The 14,209-nt window shown below is 40.3% G+C and overlaps 1 protein-coding gene across 5 annotated transcripts in view; it reads right to left on the reverse strand.

The window, feature by feature from the left end:
• Positions 1-14,209, reverse strand: part of ULK4 (unc-51 like kinase 4) — a 708,846-nt gene that overhangs the window by 389,280 nt on the left and 305,357 nt on the right. For all 5 annotated transcript variants that reach the window (XM_044293413.1, XM_044293414.1, XM_044293410.1 and 2 more), the window contains exons 28-29: positions 6,990-7,041; positions 6,746-6,890 (exon numbers count right to left, since the gene is read on the reverse strand). In XM_044293413.1, the coding sequence (XP_044149348.1) occupies positions 6,746-6,890; positions 6,990-7,041 (197 nt within the window). The remainder of the gene's footprint in view (positions 1-6,745; positions 6,891-6,989; positions 7,042-14,209) is intronic.

Below are 14,209 nucleotides of genomic sequence, written 5' to 3' on the forward strand. Positions count from 1 at the left end.
TGATTTCGATCCCATACCCAACAATGTTTGAGATGGTTGAAGAAAAAGTAAGTTTTATAAGTTGATGGGTTTATAAGTTCTAGGTTCAGCACAGGTAATCCAAATGGCAGTAACATTTTAGCCAGAAAGGAACTTTTGCCTTCATTATTAAATGATAATGCGATTAAATATCCATGACTGACTACTCATTATAACGGTGTATAGAGAACTTCTCCCCAGCACTGGCATTTACAAAGCTCTTTCTGCAGGACTCTCTGTTTTTTACTTTAATACAGGAAGAGAACAATAAAGTCTACTAAAAGCAATATAAAATGTTATAATTCAATTTTTCATTTTCAAACTGATCTGCCAAGGCATTTTCCATTGCTACTCATCTCCTTTGTTAATTATCTTATTGTAATTTTGTTGGAATTTCAACAAGGTCAGAGAACTAAAAATGTGGTGCTCTGACATAAAAAATAAACCATTGTACTTAAGCACAAAGATCTGTGCATACTGCAGATATTTATGAAAAGAACAAATATATGAGTTCTGTTATGCATGAGTAAACAAGCAGCGGGTTACAGTAATTCAAAGCAAAAGCAATTTCTATAGCCTTCAGAAGAAAGTACAATTTATTAAAACCGTGCACCCATAATATGGAGATTAGTAAATATTATACATGAAGTTAAAGATTCTGAAATAAGGCACAAAAAGGAACAAAAGGCTACGCTCTTGGCTCTCAAAGAACTATTTTTTATATAACTTTTAAAGGGAAATGTTAGACGTAGCTGTGGATAGCTCGACGATGAAACATATGTTAAAGAACTGTTAGTTATAAGAAACTATAAAAAGTATTATTTTCATAGGATACAAACTCATTTCTATAATGCCACATCACAGAAAAGGGGGCATTCTCCTTTACACCAGGGATAGCTTAGCTCTCAAATCTTAATCAATGAGTAACTTTTAGACTGTAAGCCAGAAATTACCAAAATGGGAAGACAGAGGGGAAATGGCAAGCCATACAGATGTAATGATCACGCCTAATAGGAACAATAATACTATAACAGTTCAAAGTAGAGAGGGGGCACTATAGCCAAAGTAGAGAGTAAGCCAAATTTTATGCTTCCAGTCAACATTTCCCTTTCCACTTAGGACAGTAGGCATTGCAGCTAGTTAACGTCTGCTCACTCAACTCCATTATCCAGTTTCCAGCTATCTTGCAGAGACCATGTAGAAGGAAACCTATGTTAGAAAAGTGGATGAGTTTACCTACGAGGGGTACCCTTTCTCCAGGCTCCCCAAAGTAATCGCATTGAATGTCTCTACATACTCAAGAAAACCACAGAAATACTATCAAGCTCTACTCCTTCAGTACCAGTAAGCATGAATGTATCCAGCAAAATTATTCTGGTGCTTATATGCTGATGAAGTTGCATTAAAGGAGTTGCCTGAGGTAATCAAATATCTCAGACAAGCCCTACAATTGCTTGAAATTAAAAGTCTTGTGATACTCATTCCTTTCTCCAGTGCTGTTTTCTGCAGTGCTGGTCCAGTCCTGATGTTTGTTAGCAAGGAGTAGTAGTGACACGCTGCAATATGGCACATCACCACTTCAGCCAACCACTGCCCTCAGCAGTAGACCGCTGAGGACGGTAACTGGCTGCAGAGGTCACATCTCTACTAGACCATTTCTAACAGATGCCCTGAAATACAAGTTCTTGTAATAATATAAACTTTTTAAAGACCATGAACACCTTTGGGGGCCATTTTTTATCATTGTATTTTACTCATTTTGGGCTAAAAATCTTATATTCAGTTCAATTCTTAGCAGTATGATACAAATTGAGCTATAATGGGTGTTTATGAGCTGTCAGGAGATCAGAGATAAGCTTCACATGTGCTGTCGGCTGAATTCACTAATGGGTCACAGTGTAAACATGGAGCCTGCTAAAGGTGCATTCACATGAACATATTTTTGGCTCTGCATCCGTTTTGGGGAACAGGTATGGACGCATTCATTTCAATGGGGCAATGTGTTGTCCGCATCCGTAGATCCAATCCGCGTCCCCGCAAAAAAGATAGAGCATGTCCTATTCTTGTCCACGGACAAGAATAGGCATTTCTATCATAGGGCTGGCTACATTCACGCGGATCGCAACACATATATGGTAGTGTGAATGTAGCCTAATTGAGAATCTCAAAGCTGGACAGAGAAAGGGGCTGAAATGTTTATTAATAATAATTTAAAAAATTTAAAATCCAAAATGTAAATAGATAAGCCAAAGGAGCTCCAGAATATTATATCACTTTCTAATTAACCATATTTTTCAGCTAATGTTTAACGATATACACAAAGTATCATTTAGCTCCCCTTTCAGATTGCTAGAAGTGATTCAGGTCACTGAAAGTGAAGTCACCATAGGCTATAGATGATCGGTGTAAGCACATGGAGAGGTTGTGACAGCTGTCAAGAGCTGTACCTGCCCAGGCAAGCTGAATGAATTACTATTTAATGTGAAGCTGCAATGTGCAGCAGGCATATATTAATATGTGCATTGTTATTCTAAATAATCCACCTAACTGGGAGGCAGCACATCAGTAACTTTCAAATGAGATAATTAGAAGTCTATAACATCTGCAGACTGGAAATGAACTCATATTTCAGAGCTCCTACACAGCCTAGCTACTATTAATACATGGTAATTAACCAGTCGAACCCGCAGTTCAGATACACATACTATTTGGGTGAACTACTTTACAGTCATATAGAATAATAATATTAGTCTGTATATACCATACATAGTATGTGATCATCATAGAATATAACTGCATGACAAGCAAGTGCTACTCTTCAGAGACTTTCACCGTCGCCCTGACATTTCTAAACTGCATTGATTTTAGTTGATAAATGTCAAAAACCAAGGCCTTGAAGCAGCTCTAACATCTACAAACCTCTACACATTATATAAACATATTTACTATAGAAGATGGCCGTATACTTTCTTCTGTATGTGTTGGAATGCTAAAAAATAACTGTTATATGGGTCAAATACTTCTTAATATGTTAATTATTATTTTTGTTTTCCACTGTGACCAATGGTGGGGTCTGGTGGGGATGGGATTAATATAAAATTAAGTATTGTTATTGATTTTTCTATTTTTTAGATGACTGAACATTAACAAATACTTAAAAAACATTAATACAAAGTCATCACAGGATACAATCGATTCTAGGACTGCATTGCGTCATTATTCTTCCTTCTGTTTGGAGTCGTCTGTCTCACAAATGCACTCCTTTGCTTCCATCATCTGTATATATACGTCCTATATATTGATGCACCGTGCAGCTAGGACGTACACTTTAACGCCAAAGCTTGACAAAATGCACTTTGAATTCGCCATCTGTATATATATATACATATATATATATTTTATATCGTGGCCAAAAGTTTTGAGAATGACACAAATATTAGTTTTCACAAAGTTTGCTGCTAAACTGCTTTTAGATCTTTGTTTCAGTTGTTTCTGTGATGTAGTGAAATATAATTACACGCACTTCATACATTTCAAAGGCTTTTATCAACAATTACATGACATTTATGCAGAGTCAGTATTTGCAGTGTTGGCCCTTCTTTTTCAGGACCTCTGCAATTCGACTGGGCATGCTCTCAATCAACTTCTGGGCCAATTCCTGACTGATAGCAACCCATTCTTTCATAATCACTTCTTGGAGTTTGTCAGAATTAGTGGGTTTTTGTTTGTCCACCCGCCTCTTGAGGATTGACCACAAGTTCTCAATGGGATTAAGATCTGGGGAGTTTCCAGGCCATGGACCCAAAATGTCAACGTTTTGGTCCCCGAGCCACTTAGTTATCACTTTTGCCTTATGGCTCGGTGCTCAATCGTGCTGGAAAATGCATTGTTCTGCACCAAACTGTTGTTGGATTGTTGGAAGAAGTTGCTGTTGAAGGGTGTTTTGGTCCCATTCTTTATTCATGGCTGTGTTTTTGGGCAAAATTGTGAGTGAGGCCACTCCCTTGGATGAGAAGCAACCCCACACATGAATGGTCTCAGGATGCTTTACTGTTGGCATAACACAGGACTGATGGTAGAGCTCACCTTTTCTTCTCCGGACAAGCCTTTTTCCTGATGCCCCAAACAATCGGAAAGAGGCTTCATCGGAGAATATAACTTTGCCCCAGTGCTCAGCAGTCCATTCACCATATTTTCTGCATAAGATCAATCTGTCCCTGATGTTTTTTTTGGAGAGAAGTTCTTTGCTGCTTCTTTGCTGCCCTTCTTGACACCAGGCCATCTTCCAACAGTCTTCTCCTCACTGTGCGTGCAGATGCACTCACACCTGCCTGATGCCATTCCTGAGCAAGCTCTGCACTGGTGGCACTCCGATCCCACAGCTTAATCCTCTTTAGGAGACGATCCTGGTGCTTGCTGGAATTTCTTGGATGCCCTGAAGCCTTCTTAACAAGAATTGAACCTCTTTCCTTAAAGTTCTTGATGATCCTATAAATTGTTGATTGAGGTGCAATCTTAGTAGCCACAACATCCTTGCAGCCATTTTTATGCAATGCAATGATGGCTGCACGCGTTTCTTTGCAGGTCACCATAGTTAACAATGGAAGAACAATGATTTCAAGCATCACCCTCCTTTTAACAGGTCAAGTCTGCCATTTTAACCCAATCAGCCTGACATAATGATCTCCAGCCTTGTGCTCGTCAACATTCTCACCTGAGTTAACAAGACGATTACTGAAATGATCTCAGCAGGTCCTTTAGTGACAGCAATGTAATGCAGTGGAAAGGTTTTTTGGGGATTACGTTAATTTTCATGGCAAAGAAGGACTATGCAATTCATCTGATCACTCTTCATAACATTCTGGAGTATATGCAAATTCTTATTATAAAAACTTAAGCAACAACTTTTCCAATTTCCAATATTTATGTAATTCTCAAAACTTTTGGCCATGACTGTATGTATATATATATATATATATATATATATATATATATACACACACACACACACAAACACAGTATATATGTCCTAAATACTTATGGACCATGCACCTGTGTGCACTTACTTTGCCAGTCCAATCCTACTAAAGTGCCAGGGTGGTATAATTATAGATTTTTTAATATAAAAACTGCAGTCAAAGCAAGCCCGAATACCAAGAGAAACACAAGAATGAAAATAGGAACCTTTGTCGTTGTGTACAACATCGATGATTTGGGTTAAACATGGTACAGATGTTGGATATTGTTACATATAGGAGAGAAGAATTTGTTTTATCAAACATAACAGTGAATTACAAAAAGACCAAAAAATAATCATATACTCTTTTTGCCTATTTATTTCTATATAAAACTAAAGGATTTGGTACCATACGACAGCACAATCTATGCCCAAAAACTATTTAGTTTAAATATATGAGAATTTGATGTGGACATTTAGCCACCAAAGACCTTGGCCACGAAGGGGGTTACACTCTACAAATTGGCCTTCAGTTGAATTAACCCATGTGGAAAATTTTGGCAGATATACAGTATGCAGCCCTATTCATAAGTGGCATCATCCTCAAATCTCACAGCGAGCCCTGCCTTGAAGACAGGTTTCCAATTACTTGTGAATGTTCATAGGAAGAGATGCAGAATCACAGATCTGTCATACTTTTGGTATTATCCATTTAGGATTAAAGGGGTTATCCCATCTTAGACAATGGGGGCATATCGCAAGGATATGCCCCCATTGTCTGATAGGTGTGGGTCCCGCTGGGACCCGCACCTATAAGGAGAACGGAGCAGAGAAAGTGGAGGAGGGCGCACTGCGCATGCGCAGCCGCCCTCCGTTCATTTCTATGGAGCCGCCGAAAATAGCCGAGTGCTGGCTCGGCTATTTCCGTCGGCCCCATAGAAATGAATGGGAGCGTTGGCCGCGAATGTGTGGGCAAAAGCGTTGGCCGCGCATGTGGGAAACCCGGGGTCCTCCAGCCACAACTCTCCCCGGCTCTGTTCTCGTTGTAGGTGCGGGTCACAGAGGTGGGACCCGCACCTATCAGACAATGGGGGGATATCCTTGCGATATGCCCCCATTGTCTAAGATGGGATAACCCCTTTAACAAACGCAGGGTCAGATTACAGAACAAGGGTGAATGGGGCAATTTCCTAGGATTTCCTCCATCTCCATCCAATTCCAACAACGGGACATTCTCAATCTATCAATCAACACAACTTTCTTAACTTGCAATACACTGCTCCCCACACCAGTATCACCTTGGCCCACATTTGTTCTCTTCTGTTGCTTAGTGTCCCAGTTTCTTGAAAACGGGTCAAGAGGTGTCACAAGTACCTTGCTACATAGATCTGTTCTGCAGCTGCTATTATAATCCAGTTTACTGTTATAAATTATGTGTGGGTGGCAGAATTGTTTCTTTTTTATGAATATGAGTGGATTGAAAATGATGTTTTCAGCAAAAATGACAGTCTGCTATTACTAAGCAGTACATTTTCTCTACCAAGTCTTAGACTTGTTGGGGCAGATAACCAACCCAATCCTTATGCTTGGCAGGATAACAGATGTCAATCATTTCTTTTGTGCCCAACTGTGTTGGGTCAGGTAGGCGTGCTGCACTAACCACATAGAAATGCATACTAATAACATACACTTACACAGGCCATGAGGAACATAAATGATATGCCAGATAAAGAATTAAACCATGCCCACTGGCCCATCTAGAGAACTTACTGTGGGAGTAATGACTTTCGGACCAAAGACAGAAATGTGGTGTTTGACTGAAGGCCCGCATTCCTCCCTTCAGCCACAGCTTCATGGTTTACAAGCAGTGATGTGGTTTCTGCAAGCAGCCGCAAGCTGAACAGCCTCCACTCCACTAGAAAACATGAAGTGCCAAGAATGTTACCATGTAGCATAATAATTGAAACAAAATGTTAAATCTGCACAGAGGCATACTTGATGTGGCCTAACTTACCATTCTGGCTGCAGACTAGGGAGACTAATGGTGGGAGGATAGCGTCCACAACCTAAAACAGAGAAAGAGAGCGTCTGGTCTGAATTACTGTCACAGTAAAAATAGAAATCAGTTTCTCCACAAACTAAGGGGTTTCACAGACAAAGCCTGTCATTAAAATGCTCATCTGGATTTGTGGTGATGCAGTGATTTACTGCATGAGACTGAAGTCCTTCTATAACCTCAGTTTCCAAGTCCACTGTTTTGTAACAAGAAGTCGCGTTGTGAAAAGTACAAAAAAAAATGCAAATATGATACAAACGCAATAAAGACAGCAGCTGTAAATTACATAACCTAATTTACACAATTATATGATTGGAAATTTCATCCTATCAGTTCCCAACAAACCAAACCCATAGCCGACATGTTTTTGCTTCTGATAGGCCTTCTACGTTTCAGGGCTATTTGGGTACAGTCACTTGCACAGTTTCCATTGTATTTTGCTACCTGATGGTTTTATAGCAACACGCCAACGATGGACTTTATACACCAGCATCATGTCAATAGGTTCCATTTATATGGCTCGAAGCATGGGGCAAAGATCGGGGACAAACTGTTTGTCCCCGAACATTGCCCAGTTATTCAACTGCAGTAGAGCTCCATTTACATGAAGCAATTACCCCATGTCCCAATCCTCAACCCATATAAAAGGGCCCTTACAGTGCCATTCTTAGGAACCTGTTCATGCCATATTGAAAAATATGGAATATAAACCGATATGTTTACCATGTGGAAGCATTTGTTTAAACAATTTCTTTAAAGCGGTGTTCGGTAATTTGAAGTTATCTCCTATCCATAGGATAGGGAATAACTAGTAGATTGGTAGGGATTCTACCACTGGGACAAATGGTGGCTCTATACACCACACGGTCCCCAGAAATGAACAAAGCAGCAGGTCGAGCATGCACACTGCCGCTCCATTCATCTCAATGGAACCTGTTGAAAATAGCTGCGAGCTGTCCTCGAGTATCTCCAGCAGTCTCATAAAGATGAATGAAATGGCATGGCACATACTAGTTTTACAGGGTCCTGCACAGTACAGGATCCTCATTTTCATGATTGTGCAGGTGCCAGCAGTCAGGCCCTCACTGATCTAATAGTTATCCCCTATCCTGTAGATTCAAATCACTGAAAACATTTACACCAGGATAGTACTAACATCTAGTATCCCTAGATTACAAACTTAGGGTCATTGACATTATATATCACTTGCTCTAGTTTTTGGGGCATTTTGGAGCTGACAGATTTCCTTTAAAGGGGTTGCCCGGCTGGAAAAATTATCTCAAAAGGGATCAGAATAGCATGTAAAAAAAAAAATGATATTTGCTTCTTAATCCCATTTTGTTGCTTCCTGGATCTCACTCGTCTGTTTCCTGGCATCTTTTGATACACAGCAAATGACCAGTTAGCCAATCACAGGCCACACCAGTGACCCACCTCAGCCACTGATTGGCTAAGAGGTCATTCTTTGTTGAGAAGTACCAGAAACCAGATGGAACTCATGAGGAACAGTGAGGTATAGGAGAGTTTCGCTTCTTTTGTATTTTATGCCAATATGTCCCTTAAAAAAAATATACAGTATATACCGCCGAATACTATTTTTTTTGCCCAATAACAATACAGCCTAAGGGTCCATTCACATGTCCATGTGTGTTTTGCGGATCCACATATCCGTGGATCTGCAAAACACGGACATCGGCAATGTGCGTTCCGCATTTTGTGGACCGCACATCGCCGGCATTTAATAGAAAAAGTCTATTCTTGTCCGCAATTCCGGATCCGGGCAGAACATTATGCTGCCCCATAGAATTGAATGGGTCCGCAATTACGTTCCGCAAAATGCGGAACGAAATTGCGGACGTGTGAATGGACCCTTACATTCACTGTACACAATAGAGGGTATTTACCTATACTACTATAATGCAATAGATTAACCAGGTTATCCCATGAAAATTATTAATATGCAATAAACAGAGCATTTCAAATTACGGTAAATATTATTTCAACATACATGCCATAAAATTCGTTTTTCATGTGCATTACATTTTGCTCACTGATAGTGCCCCCTGCTGTTTCTCCTGTGCCCAAAATGTTGTTCCACATTCACCTGCATTCAGTGGTGGACAAACATACTAAGTAGCTTCCCTGCTATCTTCCTCCTCTCAGTTCCAATGTAATGATCTCCTAGTTGCACGGGTGTTTTCGACCTTACTTCTAAATTCAAAGAAGTATATCGCTATTTCTCTATATCTCTCTAGAATGTGGAGGAGGAAATTGGGGTGAGGGCATGACTTACCATAGTGTTTATTAGTGAAATTGCTACAGGGAATATTTTATATGCAGGGAAGGAAGACAGGAGAAGGGATAACAAAAGCTGACTACAATGCACTCCAGGGAGATGCAGGTGCTTGACTGCCACATGGGATAAGCTGCTGCTCGCTCACAGAAAGTAAGTGATCAGAGCCTGCAGAGGGGTGACTAAATTATATCAAATATTATTTTATACTATATATAATAAATTATGTAATATATAATTATTGAACCAATAAGATTAAAATAATAGTGTGCATCAATCCAGTTACTTTGCTTTTAATTTGAGAGATAACTCCTTGAAACCCGTGATGTATCTGTTCTTCACAGTGGCTGAGTGAATGTATGGAGCAGGTGGCTGCGCTGAGCCTGTTCCATATGCAAAGGTAGCCGGCTGTATAATACAGCAAACACTCGGCCACAATGATGCCGAAAAGGGTCAGTTAACCCGTTAGATGCTGAGTTCAATGGCATTTGCGATATCTGTGAGGTTAGGCAGAGGGATGTGGCTCCCTCTGCCTTCCAATCGCAGTGAAATTGCAGGGCGGTTATTATGACAGCCTGGGGCCTGCTGAAGCTTCCCAGGCCTGTCATGGTAATCTGACCTGTGCATGAGGCAAAGTTTAGAAGGTACAGTGGCAGAATCCCATTCACCATAATGGATTTCTGTGACAGGGGATCAAAGGATGTCAGGTTCTATTCACCTAAGTGAGCTAAATGTTATTTCTTAAAAAGTAAAAAAAAAAAAAAAACCCCGTAAAAATATTAAAAGTTTTACCCCTTAAGGTCACAGCCCTATTTCACCTTAAGGACCAGGCCATTTTTGGCAAATCTGACCAGTGTCACTTTAAGTGCTGATAACTTTAAAACTCTTTGACACTGGTAAAATGAAGTAAAAAAAATTAATTTTTATTTATAAAAAAATACAAAATTCACCCAAAATTTGTAAAATATAGCAAATTTCCAAGTTTCAATTTCTCTACTTCTATAATACATAGTAATACCTCCAAAAATAGTTATTACTTTACATTCCCCATATGTCTACTTCATGTTTGGATCATTTTGGGAATTATATTTTATTTTTTGGGGATGTTACAAGGCTTAGAAGTTTAGAAGCAAATCTTGAAATGTTTCAGAAATTTTCAAAAACACAATTTTTAGGGACCGGTTCAGGTCTGAAGTTACTTTGCGAGGCTTACATAATAGAAACCACCCCAAACTTACCCCATTCTAGAAACTACACCCCTCAAGGTATTCAAAACAGATTTTACAAACGTTGTTTATCCTTTAGGTGATCCACAAGAATTAATGGAAAATAGAGATACAATTTAAAAATTTCACTTTTTTGGCAGATTTTCTATTTTAATAAATTTTTTCCAGTTACAAAGCAAGGGTTAACAGCCAAACCAAACTCAATATTTATGGCCCTGATTCTGTAGTTTACAGTAACACTCCATATGTGGTCGTAAACCGCTGTACGGGCACACAGCAGGGCGCAGAAGGAAAGGAATGCCATACGGTTTTTGGAAGGCAGGTTTTGCTGGACTTTTTTTTTTTTGACACCATGTCCCATTTGAAGCCCCCCTGATGCACCCCTAGAGTAGAAACTCCAAAAAAGTGGCCCCATTTTAGAAACGGGATAGGGTGGCAGTATTGTTCGTACTAGTTTAGGGTACATATGATTTTTGGTTGCTCTATATTACACTTTTTGTGAGGCAAGATAACAAGAAATAGCTGTTTTGGCACCGTTTTTATTTTTTGTTATTTACAACATTCATCTGACAGGTTAGATCATGTGATATTTTTATAGACCAGGTTGTCATGGATTCGGCGATACCCAATATGTATACTTTTTTTTATTTATGTAAGTTTTACACAATGATTTCATTTTTGAAGCAAAAAAAAATCATGTTTTAGTGTTTCCATAGTCTGAAAGCCATAATGTTTGGGCGATAACCTTGGATAGGGTATGATTTTTGCTGGATGAGATGACTGTTTTATTGGCACTATTTTGGGGTGCGTGTGACTTTTTGATCGCTTGCTATTACACTTTTTGTGATGTAAGGTGACAAAAAATTGTTTATTTAGCACAGTTTTTATTTTACATTTTTTACAGTGTTCATCTGAGGGGTTAGGTCATGTGATATTTTTATACAGCCGGTTGATACGGACGTGGCGATACCTAATATGTATACTTTTTTTTATTTATGTAAGTTTTACACAATGATTTTATTTTTGAAGCAAAAAAAAAAAGACGTACTCCAGGTACTTAGTCCCCTCTAACACAGCCTTCCTAAAGGAGTCCAATATAGCCTGCTCTTTGGGTAGATTAGTTTCCCAGTCGGTACTTTGGATTACTATATCTTCCAGGTAAGCCGACGCGTACTGACGATGTGGACGAAGTACAATGTCCATGAGTCATTGGAACGTGGCGGGGGCACCATGCAGACCAAAGGATAACACTTTATACTGATACAGCCCCTCAGGGGTGACAAAGGCAGTTTTCTCTTTGGCAAACTCCGTTAAGGGCACTTTCCAGTAGCCCTTAGTGAGGTCCAAAACTGAAAAATATCGGGCTTGTCCTAACCTCTCAATAAGCTCATCTACCCGGGGCATGGAATATGCAGCGAACCGGGAGATTTCGTTTAGTTTGGCAAAATCGTAACAGGACCGTAAAGTCCCATCGGGCTTTGGTATTAAGACTATCGGACTGGCCCATTCACGTTTGGCCTTCTCAATGACGTCTAGTTGCAGCATTAGCTGCACTTCCTCCGAGATGGCTTGTCACCGAGCCTCGGGTACCTGGTATGGTTTTAACCGGACTTTTGCCTGAGGCTCAGTGACAATGTCATGCCGGTTTATGGAAGTGCATCTAGGGAGGTCCGAGAATACATCCGTGTTCCGACTAATAAACTCCCTGGCTTCCTGAGCCTGTTTAGAGGAGAGGCTGTCAGCAATTTTTACTGTGGCAACTGCTTCTCTTACATCAGACCGAGGAGCCTGAACCTTTTCTCCTACAAAACCTGACCACAGGCTGTATTTAGTAGAGGACTCCCTATCTTTGCATGGTTTTAGTAAATTCAAATGTTACACCTGCTCTGGCTTTCACCGGCCCGGCTGGTGTACCTTGTAATTTACCTCTCCCACTTTCTCGAGTACCTTGTAGGGCCCCTGCCACCTAGTTAGGAACTTACTGTCTATGGTTGGTACCAGAACCAAAACCTGATCACCCGGGTTAAAGTTCAGGATCCGAGCCTGCCGATTATAGACCCTATTCAGGGCACGCTGCGCTGCCTATATATGCTCCCTGACCAGAGGAAACACTGTCTCCATCCGTCCTTGCATCTGGATCAATAACACTTTTGTGCGGTGTGGGTTGTTGTTCCCACGATTCTTTGAATATGTCCAACAGATCGCGAGGGTGTCTGCCATATAGCAGATCGAAGGGCGAGAATCCAGTAGAGGCCTGGGGCACCTCTCGGACTGCAAACATGAGATCCTATCCTTAGACACCACTCTTTTTAACATTTTTTTTATGTTTGATTAAATCTCTCTACCATGCCATTCGTTTGCGGAGATAAAAGGGGTCCCTTGGTCAGTCAGAACTTCTTTAAGTAGTCCCACTCAGGAAAACATCTCCATTAACTCAGTGGCTATGAGTTTGGCTGATGTAAGTTGCAGTGGCACTGCCTCCGGGTACCGAGAGGTGTTGGTGCCCTCTAGGGGACTTCGGTACTGGAGCTATGAGATCCATAGTAATTCGCTCGACGAGGACCTCAATAATCGGGAGAGGCACCAGGGGGCTCTGGAAATGTGGCTGGGGGAAATTTATCTGTCAAGTTGGGTAAGACTTACAAAACTCTACCTCTCTGTACACACTGGGCCAGTAAAACCGCTGTAGAATCCGTTACTGCGTTTTCTGCCACCCCAAGTGACCCCCAAGAACATGTTGGTGGGCAAGCTCCAATACGAGCTTGCAATACGCCTTGGGCACCACCAACTGTTCAATATGCTCACCCAATAATTGGTTTACCCGATATAGAATTTCCTGGTGAACGACAAAACAGGGAAACAATGGCCAGGAACCTCGGTGACACATACCTTCCGTCAACGACGGACCCTTGCGCCTTCATATACACACACACGCATATTATATATATATATATATATATATATATATATATATGTATATATATAGCCACATCTGTTTTTAAGGTATATTAAGAAACTAGTGTAGAATTTTTAAACTATTTCCTTAAAAAAAAATGTAAGGAACAATGCAATTGAGTTTTCAACCTCTTCCAGTTAGCCTTGATAAATAAAAACTCTAATTATTTTGTCTGTGTTAAACTTGGGCAGCCCCTTATATGCGGTAACATGATAGAATCAATACTCAGCCCTTTTGTCCCCACCACTTGCAGCTCTGATCCTCCCGGTTGCTAAGATCCGCTACCAGGCTGCAGCACAGTGCACACAGGTCATCACTGCAGCCAATCACCTGCCATTGATTGGCTGCAGTGGTGACAATTATGCTAGTCACCGCTGCAGTCAGGAAAACAAACTGCACCGAAGAGGACCAGATGTCCGTGATGGAAAAAGTAGTGGAGAATAAAGGCGAGTATTAATTTTTTTTTTATTATTAAAATCAATAAAATGTTTTTCCAACTGGACAAGTCTTGTCAAAATGTTTTATTCAGGTCCCCTATATATTAGCTACAGTAGGGATTTATTGAAATCACAGGCTCCTTTTCTGGAAGACTCAGTGTGATCATAAATAATATGGTTTCTCATCAATTTAAAAAGGTTATATGTGTTACTACTAACATCATCCGGCAGTAAACCCCCTTTTCAACTAGCTCATGCAAGATAGT

The sequence above is a fragment of the Bufo gargarizans genome, chromosome 5 (genome assembly GCF_014858855.1).
Source record: "Bufo gargarizans isolate SCDJY-AF-19 chromosome 5, ASM1485885v1, whole genome shotgun sequence".
NCBI classification, from domain to species: Eukaryota; Metazoa; Chordata; class Amphibia; order Anura; family Bufonidae; genus Bufo; species Bufo gargarizans.